Below are 14,615 nucleotides of genomic sequence, written 5' to 3' on the forward strand. Positions count from 1 at the left end.
CCCATAAGGTGAGGCATCACAAGCAAGATAGATTGGTTTGTTCTCAATGAAGTGAGTGACAGTGGACCTGCTGGACAATATGTCCTTCAAAGTTTGGAAACTGTGTTTATGCTTTTCTTGCCACTGCCATGGGGTCTTTTTGTCTAACAGCCTATGGAGGGGTTCAGCTATAGCTGCTTTATGTGGCAAAAATGCGTGATAGAAATTTATTAGGCCAAGGAAAGCCTGGAGCTCTGCCTTATTTTTGGGTTCTGGGGCTAATTTAATTGCTTCTATTTTTCCCTCAGTGGGATGTATGCCCATAGCATCTATTCTGTATCCTAAAAATTCAGTGGATTTAACACCTATAAAGCATTTTTCCCTTTTTAACTTAAGCCCAGCGTCTCTAAATTTTGTTAGTACCTGTTCAAGCCTGTCAGCCAAGATGTCTTCAGTTTTTCCAGCTATCAGGACATCATCGAAGTAAGGGCATACACCAGGTATGCCCTTTAAGGTCCTCTCCATCACCTCTTGGAAGATGCCTGGAGCTGCAGCAATTCCGAATTGAAGTCTGTGAACTCGGAACGCCCCCTTGTGGGTAACTATCGTTTGAGCCTCGGCGGCTTCCTTAGAAACTGTAAGTTGCAAATACGCCTGCGCCAAGTCAAGCTTGGCAAAGATGGCGCCGTCCTGGATCGTCGCGAGGACCTGCTTCACCGTCGGGACCGGGTAAGCATGTTTTTTCATTGCTAAATTTAGGGTAGCTTTATAATCGGCACAAATCCTCACATCCCCATTCGGTTTGAGGGGAGTGACGATTGGTGTCTCCCAGGGGCCTCCTTCTACGGGCTCCAGCACGCCCTGGCCTACTAGCTTATCTAGTTCGGCCTCGATTTTTTATTTCAGGGCGAAAGGCACCCTCCGGGCCTTAAGCCTAATGGGCTTAACTGCTGGCTCCAAGTTAAAATTAATGGGGGGGCCCTTGTATTTCCCTAACGACCCATCAAATACGTCTGCGAAATTATCGCAGACGGATTTGAGGGTCCGGCGGTGTATCGTGTTGATTCCCCCCACCCAAATTCCGAGGGCCAAGAACCAATTGAGGCCTACTAGGCTTGTTCTCTGGCCTTCGGTGACTAAGAGATCTAAGGGGCCCTTAAATCCCTTATATCTAACGCTGACTGTGGCCTTCCCTTTTATATTTATGGGTGTTTTTTGAAAGTCAGCTAATTGGATTCGGGTTGGTTCCAGGGGAATTCTTAGGCCGCTTCGGCTTTCTATGTGCTTTAAGGTACTGCTAGAAATGATCGATACTGAGGCCCACGAATCTACTTCCATCTTGCAGGGGATGCCCTGCAGAGAAACTTCTATTTTTAATTTAGGCCTCAGTATGTGGTTGATCCTGTGGTTCCCTACATGGTTAACTCCCCCCCCTCCCCACAGTTGGAAGGACGTGCCTTAGGTCTGGGGGCCTCTCTGCCACTAAGTTTGGGGGTTACCTTACCAGCAGGCCACGCGTCGATGTCGTGCAGTTGGCTGTCGAGGGGTCTGCCACGGCAGATTGCCTGGATGTGGCCCGTTTTTCCGCAATTCCTGCACTTAGCATTTCGGAATCGGCAGGTTGCACGGGGGTGGTTGCCTCCGCAGCTACCACATCTTGCTTCAGGGTCTCGAGGTCTGTTTTGGTTGTCCCTCTGGGATCTTGGTTGTGGTGGAGGTTGTAGTCTCTTTTCCCGGTCGGTGCCGTCTGTGCGAGGGGGTCTTGTCGCCATCTTTCCGAACCTTCGGGCAATTTCATCGACGTCAGCTTCCCACTGGTAGTCCACCTCCCCACTGTCCACATGGCTTTCTAGGTTAATTTCTGCTGTGGCGCCCATGCTGTTGTGGGGGGGTCTCGTCTCCCGGTCGACTCGTAAGTAAGAAGTTCGTCCAGGACTTCTTGCAGATTGCCTGTGGGCTTTGCGATTATCCTGTTTTGTAACTGTTCGTCTCGCAGCCCCAGGACCACTCTGTCGCGGATTCTGATCTCTAGATTGTCGTACTTGCAGCGCAGGGCTGCTTCCCTGACTGCAGCCACGAACTGCGTTATGGACTCGCCCGGCTTTTGGTTCCGTTTCTCAAATATTCGCCTCCAGTATAGTTCCGATCTCTTCGGGGTGAAATGGACCTTTAGCTTGTCCAATAGATCGGCGTAAGAAACGCTGGATACCGGCAACGGTTGACACAGTCCAACGGCAACCCAGTAAACCGGTGTGCCGCTGATGGTGAGGAGTGCCGCCGCTTTTTTCCGGTCGTCAGTTATGCCGTTTACCAACATGAATCCCTCAACCTGGCTGATGTACTCCTCCCAGTCTTCAGGGTAGTTCGGGTCGAATTCCTTCAGAGATCCAACTTGTGCCATGTTCTTTTTTTCCGTACGCGGTGATCGGCTACTTGGTTGACTGTGGTTCGAATTTCCCACTTCGTGCGTTGCTAGCTTTCCGCCGCTTCCTTCACTGCTCCGTCGTCATCCCGCCTTCGTCGCCACTTGTTATGTTCGAATTGATGAGCTCACACAGCGAGGTTGCAACAATAATATTTATTAATACACATGCGGTCAACTGAGGAATCCCCGTCCGGGTGGCTTTATATATATGTTAACACTAACCAATCCAAGGGCTGGAATCTCCCGCCGAGAAAACAACATCCAACCCCTGCTCCGGGTTTTCCCGCCGATAGAAAACCACTCCCCTTCTAATCTGCCGACACAACATTATGTGGCAATTTTCATTATTCAAAACACTTCCAAAGAACGACTATAAATTATGAATTAAATTTTTATACACCCGTTCTTATGTGAATTTGTGTTCCCTTTTGGCATCTTTCTTGCTGATTATGTAAACGGATAACTGTTGGAAACAGAACCTAGAGTTCAAAATATAGCTGAGAATGTGTTTCAGGCCATCAGTCAATAACTAAACATTGAGTCAATATTCTACAGAGACAGGAATTCAGTGAAGAAATAAGAAATACAGTTCTCCTAACCGCAAGAGTCTGGGTGAAGAAGGGATTGATTTTTCCAACACAACCAGGCAGAAGGAGATTGAAATTAAGATCATTAGCCCTAAAATCGGAGGTGACTAATGAATGAGTCTGACAAGTGTTCTGCGTGAATTGGTTATATTTCATAATCCCAAAATCAGCAGGCAAACCTAACAGTGCACTGTGTCTTTTGTTTACTGGCATGACAGTGTGACTGTACCACCAAAAAATAAAAAAGCAGCTACTTGAAACAAGGGCGCAGTGTTTTTTATGGAAGAAAACAAAATGGTGCTTTTTAGTTGTGAGGAATGGCTGGAGGAAGGAGACAGATGAATGGAAAGATTAGAGACAAGGGCTGACCTTTAATATGATGTTGTAAACTCAAGCTGCTCTAATTCACATAATTTTACAAAAAGAGGTCACAGGAATTTCTTCTAGTATGTTAAAGGAAAAACAGAAAGTTCTTTACACAGTAGAAAAGTTACGGTTGCTTCTAGATTAAGAGAAAGCAAACATTTACTGTGTGTTTTCCAATGATTCAAAGGGGTGGGTGGGAAAGTGGGTTATTTGAAAGCAAATAGGAACTTGTTTGTCAAGGACTTTTCACCTGAAACAAGCTGAAACTGAAATGAAATACAAAACTGACCAATTTCTTTTTTAAATCACTTGACACGATGGCCTGAGAGGTTGAAATTTCCAGTAACAATAAATCAAAAGTAGAGCAAAAATCTGGCATTTCACTGCTTATGTTTCAGGTGCCAGGCTAATTCCTAACTTCCTTACCTAACAATTAAAACTTGCACTCAGATGAGCTTGCCCGTCATATCCTGGGGGAAGTTTTCTTACACAACCTGGAATTCAGTTTTTCTCCTGAATCATCTCATGTATTACATTTCTTGACCTACATTTCCTGACATCCAATTGAGTAAGACCATTACATGTTTTTATTTATTGGGTACCAACATTTTCCTAGAGGAATTGTGTGCCAACTACAGATAGTCCTTGACTTACAACCACAATTAATCCCAAAATTTCTGTTGCTAAGTGAGACAGTTGTTAAATGAGTTTTGCCCTGTTTTATGAGGGGGTTTTTTGCCACAATTATTAAGCGAATCACTGTGGCTGTTAAGTTAGTCGCACGGTTGCTAAGTGAATCTGGCTTCCCCATTAACGGCTTGTCAGGAGGCCACAAAAAGTGATCACGTGAACCCAAGACACTGCAACCGTCATAAGTATGAGTCGGTTGACAGGCATCTGAATTTTGATCAGGTGACTATGGGGATGCTGCAACGGCCGTAAGTGTGAAAAATGGTCATAAGTCACTTTTTCCTGTGCCGTTGTAACTTCAAACCATCATTGAATGAACTGTTGTACGTTGAGGACTACCTACACAGACTTATAAAGATTTATAATGCTTATTTTTTTCATTGAAAACGTAATCTTTAGTAAAGAGCTTTATCCAAACTTTCTTTTCTGCAAATGGCTGTCTGTCTAAAGAATTTGGGCAATTCTGTTTTGAAATGTCTAAGGGCTGTATCTCCTTAGAACATGAGTGTCAAACTGCTGGTCTGTGGGCCGGATGCGTCACGATGAAACCGCCCCCATCCCATTGCCGGCAATGGGGAAAAAGTTCTGATACGTCTCACGATGTCACGTGACGTCGCGAGTTTGACATGTCTGCCTTAGAATGAAGGACTCTTGCTTCTTTCATATGTTTGTTTCCTTGCCTTTCTTCTATAACAGCATTCAAAGCAGGCCGTTGTCTAATCGTCTTCCATCTCGGTCCTGACCAAATCAAGCCCTGTTTAGTTTCAGCAAAGAGACATGGAGAAAATCTCAGATAGCAACTAGTGTCAAACCTCCTCTCTTGTAATCATGCTTAACTGAAATAGAAATTCTCCAAAGACACAAATGTTCTTGAGGATTAAAAAAAAACACAATAGATTTCCATTAAAATAATACTGTGTTTTGTTTCTTGTTATGGTCTGGATTTTCTACTATGGATATGCTGCCTATTTCACTGTTTAGCAACTCTGCACTTCTGATATCATAAAATAAAATAAAACAATTAGCGTGCTAAAACATTAAACCCTCAAAAGTTATGAAAATCAGATCTCATTTTGATACGACTATATTGGCAAACATTTCTACTCTCCATAAATCCCCAAGGATATGTCAAATCAAGTGCTTCCTTGGGCTTGTTAGGTACACTAAGTATCCCCCTTTTAACAGAAACTAAATTCACAGTTACAAATTATGAGCACAGCTGTAGTTAGTTTCTGGTGCTGAGCATTATCATTAGAGTTAAAATGAACATAATAAGCAGTGTGTCTTATTTTTTTTAATTGGAATCAATAAAAAGCCATACATGTATAACCACTCTTCTATCTTCCAGGAACTGAACATGTTGAGACAGACTAAATTTCATGCCAAGATAATGAATAAGATGGCATTCATTTAAAAATAATGTGTCACCAAGGAATGAATAGTTGCTGAAATGTGATAGTTTTATGTAAAATAGTGTGTGTGTGTGTGTGTTTTTAATCTTAACAGAGGTAGCTTCACCTTTAGCATGTTATGTTCAGCTGTAATGTGAAGGGCAACTGTTGTGGTTAAGAAGTCCAGCTGTTATCTAGTATTTTTGGTGAGCATGGCTAGCCAGAAAACACAAGTCTGTTAATTTGCAATTATAGAAACTTTATAGCACAGCAGTTGCTGTAAATTTCATTTGCATTTCAGTAGCAATTGTTGCTATTGAAAAGTTAGAAGGGTTTGCTGTCAAATCAAATGGAGGCAACAGCTGGTCCTCTTCAGAAGATGGAACCAGAATGGGCTCATCTCATTATGCACATTATGCTAAGCAATTAACCATGGTTTACAAATATAATTCATACAGGTCCAGCCCAAATCAAATCAAACTCATTTTAACTTATTTCAATCTGTAAATTTCTATTTTAAGTTTCAAAGTGAAAGAGTTCTAAGTTTCAGAAGTCTGAAAAACTCATTCTTTCCTTCACAGAACTCTGCTTTTCCATGGGGAAATTCTTCCTGGTTTTGGGAATGTATTATGAGATCATCACTGTAATACGGACTGTATTATACTCTTCCCTTCTGTAACCTGCAGTCTTTGGATATCCAAAGACCCTCCAAAAGCACTATGTAGTGAATCTTTATTATATCAGCCATTTCAATGATAGGTTCCTAAGGTAGGTTTCCAATTAATACAATAATAAACTAAGAGAAAAAAACACATTTATTCAATGGCTACTGATGCTAGAAGGGCTTAAAGTAAGGAACTGTCAACCTGTTTAAGGATTGTTATATTCTCTCTACTAGTCACTTGGATCTTCACATAGCCTTTTTTTTTTTGCAATGGCTGCAAGTGTATGATTTATATCTAGGACACTTCCCGGGTCACCTACAGTTCAGGACATATAATATGGCTACTCCGGTCCCATAGATCTGTAGGAAAACTTAAGCATTTTTTCTTACTTCTGTGGAATTTTGTATGTACGTTACTACATACATCCTATTTAATACATCCTATAAAGCAGACATATCAAACTCGTGACGTCACGTAATGTATCGGAGCTTTTTCTCCATTGCCGGCAATGGGGTGGGTGCAGTTTCCTGATGATGCATCCAGCAGTTTGACATACCTGCTATAAAGGAGTCAAGACTTTTGCTTTAGTTTTCATCCATTTTTAGTGCTGAATACTGTAAATAATTTTTTAAAAAAATCTAGATTGAATTTTGAAGCTATTGGCTACAGAGGTCTTTCTGGAATCAATTTCTCTTTACTTGCATGCTATATTGAAGAGTGAGTAAATGAATCTCTATTTTCATGAAAAGAAATTCAGAGAGGAAACACCTGCTTGAAACTCCGCAGTACAATAATGAAGAGTGAGAGATAATTCAGAATGGAAGAATTGTGAGCAGGAGATGGATGAAATTCCTCTTATCTGATAGTCCCCCTATTAACTTTTTTTTTGAAAAAGGAAGCAGCCCATAAAATAAATTATACACTTTTGCATATACAGAGATGGCCTGCATATAATTAATGTGATTGCTCCTAAACATGCTCTTTCCTCTAGCAAAATTTGATCAACACTTTGGTTTACTAGGCAGCTGAGAAGAACGAACAAGGAAATCTTTTAATGAGGCAATCACAACATTGAGATAACTTAAGCACTAAGCCCTACCTTGGGGTGCAACAGATGAAGGCACACAGGTAAAAAAGGAAAGAGGGAAACTGAAGAGTTACATGGCTGCTTCTCCTCCCCAAATTTATCCATCCAGCAGCACTTGTCCAGAGACCCAATAGGATCTCCCTTTATCTCCTCAATCCAATCAAAGTATCTCATCTCCACTCCAGATGCCTGTTAGATTCAGATGGAGCCTACTCTTCTCTTTCCTTCGCTTCAAAATAGAGTCATAAGTGGGTGCAATGCATTTTGGTGGTTTTTGATGGTGATGTTCATGATGTTCATCCTCAGACTTTCTGTCTTGGGGACACTGTTCCATAATAGTGCTGCCTCTCTCTGTCAAAACATGTTCAGAAGATGGTGCTGTGTTGACTACTGCTCAGCCTTGTATTCTGTTCTATCTTATCCCTTATGCTGTTTAACCACATATGACAGCAGGGGGAGAGAATTCAAAGCCTTAAAATACTCTATATCTTCTAATCCCCCATCCCCCCCAAATCAATAAATACCCTGAAATGTAGCTGAAACAAAGTGGTTTTCCTAAGGAGGACAAGCTTAAATTAACGTGGTGGATCAGTGGGTTAGGACGCTGAGCCTGTCGATCAGAAGGTCGGCAGTTTGGCGGGTCGAATCCCGAGTGCTGCGTAACAGAGTGAGCGCCTGTTACTCATCCCAGCTTCTGCCAACCTAGCAGTCCGAAAGCACGTAAAAATGCAAGTAGAAAAATAGGGACCACTACGGTAGGAAGGTAACAGCGTTCCGTGCGCCTTTGGTGTCTAGTCATGCCGGCCACATGACCACGGAGACATCCTTGGACAAGCGCTGGCTCTTCGGCTTTAAAACAGAGATGAGCACCGGTCCCTAGAGTCGGAAACGACTAGCACACATGTGCAGGGGAACCTTTACCTTTACCTTAAGAAAAAACAAACACCTAGATTTGGGGATTGACATAAAATCCACTTTGAATAGGCTTGCCTTCTTCAGAAAGAACAGGTTCTCATTTTGGGAATGGACCTTGGCTACCACCTATTTCTGCATTGGTAGCAATAGCAATAGGACTTAGACTTATATACTGCCTTAAAGTGCTTTTACAGCCCTCTCTATGTGGTTTACAGAGTCAACATATAGCTTCCAACAATCTGGGTCCTCATTTCACAAACCTTGAAAGGATGGAAGGCTGAGTCAACCTTGAGCCGGTCAAAATCGAACTGCAGGCAGCTGGCAGTCAGCAGAATTAGCCTGCAGTACTGCATCCTAACTACTGTGCCACCATGCTAGGTACTAATTGTGGTGAGGAATGCATTTGAGCATTATTTCCTGAGCCACATGATTTGAACTGAACCTGAACAGAATCCTGGAGATTGCAACTGGTGCAAAATGTGATGCTAACTGATGCAAGGTGCAAGGATCACATGATATTAACACTGAGTTATCTCAACTGGCTGCCAATTGCCTACCAAGTAACACTGAAAGCATTGGTTTTGAACTTTATGACTTAGCAGCTGACTATCTGCAGCATCCCCTCTTCCACTAAGAATTTGTTTTGTTACTTAGATGAGCAGGAGAAGCCCTCTTGATGATGTCCCCAGTGCTACATTTCATGGACAAGGGAGGGTCTTCTCTGGTGTGACTCTTGAGCAATAGAAATGTGCATGCCAGGGAGATGTGTTTCCTTCTCATTCTCTCAGTATGTGTGTGTGTGTGCCCAATTTTGCCCTGCTGAAAGGGCCTAAACGATTTGACCTTTTAGAGGGGGCATTATATGTTTAAACACTTCTTTGAGTAAGATTAAAAGAACAGAAGACCCTTAGATATAATCACACTTTTATAATGCGAGATATGATTTAGAATTAGGATAACATTTTTTTCTTTTCTCTTTTTTGATATGGGAAATATGAAGATAAGAGGATTGATTTGAATAAAACTTTCAGCTATACAAATGTAATTAATATTGAGAACATCATAACTGATAAAGACATTTCAAATACTGATGGGAAATCAAACTTTAACAAGAACACGAAAAACAGGATATTGATTAATGAATTGACATTGATTTATGAATTGATATTATTTGTATGATATTAGTAGAATATGATGAAGATGCTTATATCTAATGCTGTATACATTAATAGTACCAAAAATTGTAATGGTGAAATGAAGGGAAAATGGAAAAAATATGAAGAAAGGAGGATCAGGAAAAAAATACTGGATTGAACAGATTTATATTGAAGAAGTTAATGTTAAATATTTGAACCCAGACAATATATTGTTTACTAAGCACTAAAGACCGTAATTTTAAAAAATTAATAAAACTTTTATTTAAAAAATGGCAAAAAACCCTCAAATAAACCCATTTTCTTATCAAGCTTTAAGTTGTTTTTAATCATAATTAATTTTGATTGTAATTTTGATTGTAATATGAATGGTACTGTTATGTTTTGTAGTTTGCAACTTGGCTTTATTGTTTCAAGGTACCCAGAGGGCTTATATAAGTAGAAAGGTGGAATGTACAAGTTATTATCGTATATGGCTTTTGTTAAGCTGCTAAAATGATTGAAGCAGCATAATATCATGTTACAAATAATTAGGATGATGACATAATGTGAAATTAGGCTGAGGTCCACTCTCAGCACCCAATAAATCTGGGCAGCTTCTGGGTTAAACCACAATTATTTCTTATATTCCTCCTAACACTTTCCGAGGTGTTATGAGAAACATAAAATACTGGTTCAGCAATTCAAGTTTAGCTGCTTGAACAAACTGCAGAAAGGAGATCAAAAGAGTTTACTTTACCTAGAATTTACCATAATTTGGATTGTGAAACACATTCTCTAGCATATATTTTTTTACCTGTTTTATGATACTCTCAATTTGAAACAAAAAGTGTTTCTGGCCAGCATGGAGTGTTAACTTCCAATGCACATATCAGCCCCATTTTAGTAATTGCATGAAGAGTTATTACAGTTAGATATAGATATGAAAAAAGAATCCAATTAGTTGTGATCTATGTTCATCTGGCAGAACATCTAGGCAGGCACTTTCTCACAACCGATTGAAGCTCAGCCAAAGCTCACAGGGGTTGGCTATGCAGAACCACTCCGTAAAGTCTCAAGGCTCATAGGCCATGTGAGAGGGGTTAGACAGAGGTACAAAACAGGCAGCTTGCCAGGAGCTCTAGTCATCCCTCATGAGTGCCCCAGGGTGAGCTGGTGCCCAGAAGTTAGGCTTATTTTGGGGCCTGTGGATTTTAAGGGGCCCAACTGGTGCTTCAAAACTTGCTGAGGCTCCAAGCATCTGTTTCATTTCTTAAAATTTCCTCACCCCTATTCCTTCCTCTCCCCCCTCCACCCCCACCCCCCCCCCCCAGAATAAGGTTAATTTGATCCTGGCCCATACTATTAAAGCTTGGCATAGCTTTTAAGCCAATAGAAATTTGCTCATTTCCTGAATCAACAAGATACACAATAAACTTTCCCACAGTTCTCAATGAAGGAGCAAATCTCTGGTCCACATACCCCCTGCTTGGTAAAACATGGCACTGCAATTCCCAGATTTTGCTGAGTGCCGTCTCTCATATTCTTTCAGACAGAATTCCCTCATTATCGCTGGGACACTTAATAAGGTCATTCTTTTATGTGTTTGCATTCATCCTTGCTATTCATCCCTTTATGAAGAGGAATAGCAACAGGATTCCTACAATTAGCCAGCATGGACGCACAGAGAGAAAATGTTTTGCATATATACAACATATCTATGTTTATTTCATTTCATTAATCCATGCTTTTTGTCATTTACCCCTCTTACATTGTAGTTTTCCTTATGCCATGATTGTCATAAGGTAAGCCCACCTGCTGCTCATATTTGTTTTTGATCTAACACTTGATGTACAGTAATCCTCAATTTACAACTATTTGTTTAGTGATCATTCAAAGTTACAATGGCACTGAAAAAAGTGACTTATGACCATTGCAGCATCCCTGTAGCCATGTTATCAAAATTCAGATGCTTGGCAACTGGAATGTAGTTATAACAGTTGCAGTGTCCCAGGGTGATGTGATCAGCTTTTGCAACTTTCTGACAAGCAAAGACAATGGGGAAGCCAGATTCACTTAACATTCATGTTACTGACTTAACCGTGCAGCAAATCACTTAACAATTCTGCCAAAAAGATCATAAAATGGGGCAAATTTCCCTTAAAAACTGTCTTGATTAGTGATAGAAATTTTGGGGTCAATTGTTCTAAGTCAAGGACTACTTGCACAATGTGTCTAACACCTTTGAGTAATATAGAGTAGGAGTGGACTAGGTTACTAGGTTTATTCATACTCATGCCAAGTACAATATTTGCTGCAAACAACAGGAACAATGTCATTTTAGCCAATATGCTAGAAGTGCAATCAATCCTAGTTTTACCTAGTTTTACCCCAACCATATTTGTTCCTCTATGCCAGTTAGGATCTCTAGAGATTGTTTTGCAGGTTTTCACACTGTTATCACAGCCCACCAAGACAGACATACCTGCAGAATATTGACATTCTCAGTGTCTTCAATTGCACATTACTTAAACTTTATGCAGTAACTTCTTTAGTATACAGAAACATATTCTCCATTAAATTATCTTACAACTTCAGCCATCCAGTATGTAAATGTGTATGAAACCTTATGACAGGTTTCTAGCCCTCAGAGTTACAGAGATCAATCGTTTCCTGGAAGCTTAGGATCAAGATCTATGATGCATTTTCAATGTATAGATGCAACCTATGAACTGCAGAGCCCAAGAGTTAGAAAAGTATAGAATATTGAGAGTGCTGTAACGTATGAAATAATCCATAAAAGCACTATAGTGTGCTTGAGTGGCAACACTTGTTGGGCTGGTTTTAGATAAAATAAGTACAGTTTTAAATGTCAATTTCTTACATACCAAGGCTTTTGGCTACGAAATGCTGTGTTTGATCTGTCTATACCTGTACCTACGCAGACATTTGCCTTTCGGTCAGAGAATTTAGCTTATGCTCAATTCAGTCAGGATTTTTATTTTATTTTTTATTGCCAATGTCTTTCCTCTCCTCTGAGACCCGCTTGCAACTCTAAAGAGTTGAGCCAATAGAAGACAGGCAGTAGTTTGCAACAAGTAGTTTCTCCTTCTGCGCAAAGAAGGAGAATATTCCTGAGGAAACATTTTGTTTCTACTCACCTGTATATGATGTCTTTTTCATGCTGTCCTTATCCCAGCTGTTACATAGGAAGGGAAGAAAGTTTCTCCAAGCTGCCACAGCCCCCTTGTATATAATCCCCAGGGGTGCTATGAAAGAGGCTTAATAATCCTTTTGCTGTAGCAGGCTGGGCTCCGCAGAGGAAGTGCTCTCCTCTTACATGTTACCTACAGACCTAATCACAATTGCAGCTGGGCAGGGAGTGCACAGCACTCCCATTCATTAGAACACACCTTTTCTAATCCGTGGGTTGTTCCAACTAGGCTAAAGCTGAGAGAGGCAATTAAGGGAAGAGTTCAGCTGCAGGAGAAATTTCACCTTTTTCCCTCTCCAAATAAACTGGCCCTGGCACACACTTGTTCCTTGTCCTGCCAGATATGCCCCTTTGTGGACTTCTCCCCACCACCACCTAAGTTGCCTTTGAGGATTTCTCCTAGCTCTCCCTTCTCAGCTGTGCTGGTTGCTCAGCCTGGAGGCAGGACTCATTTGTGTAGGCTCCGGTTCAAAGTGCATTGTGGCTCCATGGTGGTGAACCTATGGCACGTGTGCCACAGGTGGCACATAGAGCCATCCCTGTGGGAATGCATGCCACCACCTTTGCCCCCCACCTGCCGTGGGGGGGACTGCAGCAACAGCGCGATCTGCACGGCAGGTGGGGGGCAAAGGTGGTGGCGGCAGGGTGATCCACACAGCAGCTGGGGGATTTTGTGCCCTCCCCCCAGAGCCGATCTGGGTGGCAGAGGCCTTTTCCAGGCCTCCAGAGACCAAATTGGGTCGCTGGAGCACTGAAAAAATCACTCCGGAGGCTTATCTGGACTTATGCTGGCAGCTGCCTCCACCATCCAGCCTGGATCTGCCCAGCTCTTGCAGCTGCTCCCTGACTCTCCGTGAAGAGAGATAGAGAGCGAGAGCACAGGCACTCTGAAGGCCTGGAAAAGGCCTCTGCTACCCAGATTGGCTGCCTCCCCCGCAAAATCGTTCTTCAGCCCTAGATCTGAGTGGCGGCAGGTGGGGCCTTTTCCAAGCAGCGGCCGTGTGATCCACGTGGCGATTGGGGGGAAGGGCAACTGCGGCAGCACAATCCGTGTGGCGGGTGGGGAGGATGGTGGCGGTAGCATGATCTACGCGGTGGGTGGGCAAAGCAGTGGCAGCAGCATGATCTGACCCCCATGCACTTACTGTGTGCGGGGGACCGATGGTGTCAGGCAGCAGCCGCCCCAGTCCCTGCCTCGCCTTGCCTTGCCCTGCGGCAATGGCACCCTTGCCCTGCCCCCCTGCCTTGCCTTGCAGGATGAGCCTTCTGCCCACCATTCCACCCACCAGAGACCCCCTGGATCTCCCCCAACCCTGCCTGGTCCCCACAGGCATCCCTCCCCACAAGTAACATTGAGGTGGCCATGCCCACCCAGTCTGCCATGCCCAACACAACCATGCACACCCAATGGGCCACACCCACCTGGCACCCGATGATACATAAGTGGGTTTTAGGTTGCAGTTTGGGCACTTGGTCTCTAAAAGGTTTGCCATCACTCTTGTGGCTTGTCTGCCTGCTTACTTAAACATAACTTCTTTGCCTCTTTGGAATGGCCCAGAGATGGGAATTCATTGCTCAAGGTTGCTGGTTGTGTAAATGCATAAAACCCCGATTGTTTGTAAGGTTTGTAAAAATGCTGCCATTCATGGCTTGGAAAGGAAATGGGGCACTGGCAAGCTTTGCCTTGCCATCTCCACAAAATTTCCAGGTAAAAGAAGTCAGGTAATGGTGCCTGGGTGTTTATCAACATTAGATCACTTAGTAGATGTGAACATTTCATCTGAAAACAAAAGATTTTGGGAGGGGAATAAAAAACAAGGAAGGGGGAAATGTTCAAATATGTGACTAGGCAATTGATATTTAGTTAAATGAAATGAAATCCAATATACTTTTTGCTCTCTCTTACTTCTTGGAGCATTGCCACTTGAGATATATATGTATTTAGGACTAAATGATTAATCTTTGCAGTATGTTTCATCAACTGACTTTTCTTTCTATCTTTTCGTGTCCTGTCTTGTCAGAGGTTGTTGTGGTTATTGTTTTCAGTGTTGCTAGCTGCAAATAACACACTCTGAATGTGTGTATGTACAAGAACAGTGTCTATGAGTTAGGTTTTACTCATTTAGACTTCATGTTCATGTTGAAGTCATTTTTTTTTTGCAA

The 14,615-nt window shown here is 42.3% G+C and overlaps 1 protein-coding gene across 2 annotated transcripts in view; it reads right to left on the reverse strand.

The window, feature by feature from the left end:
* The window catches only part of SEPTIN9 (septin 9), a 299,259-nt gene extending 286,435 nt beyond the window's left edge, over positions 1–12,824 (reverse strand). For both annotated transcript variants that reach the window (XR_014025332.1, XM_081319516.1), the window contains exon 1: positions 12,400–12,824. Coding sequence is in view for 1 of the 2 variants with exons in the window: in XM_081319516.1 (XP_081175642.1) it covers positions 12,400–12,421 (22 nt within the window). In the remaining variant the exon portion in view is untranslated. The remainder of the gene's footprint in view (positions 1–12,399) is intronic.
* Between the last annotated feature and the right edge of the window lie 1,791 nt (positions 12,825–14,615).

This window comes from Vipera berus, assembly GCF_964194415.1.
Source record: "Vipera berus genome assembly, chromosome: 2".
In the NCBI taxonomy this organism is placed as follows: Eukaryota; Metazoa; Chordata; class Lepidosauria; order Squamata; family Viperidae; genus Vipera; species Vipera berus.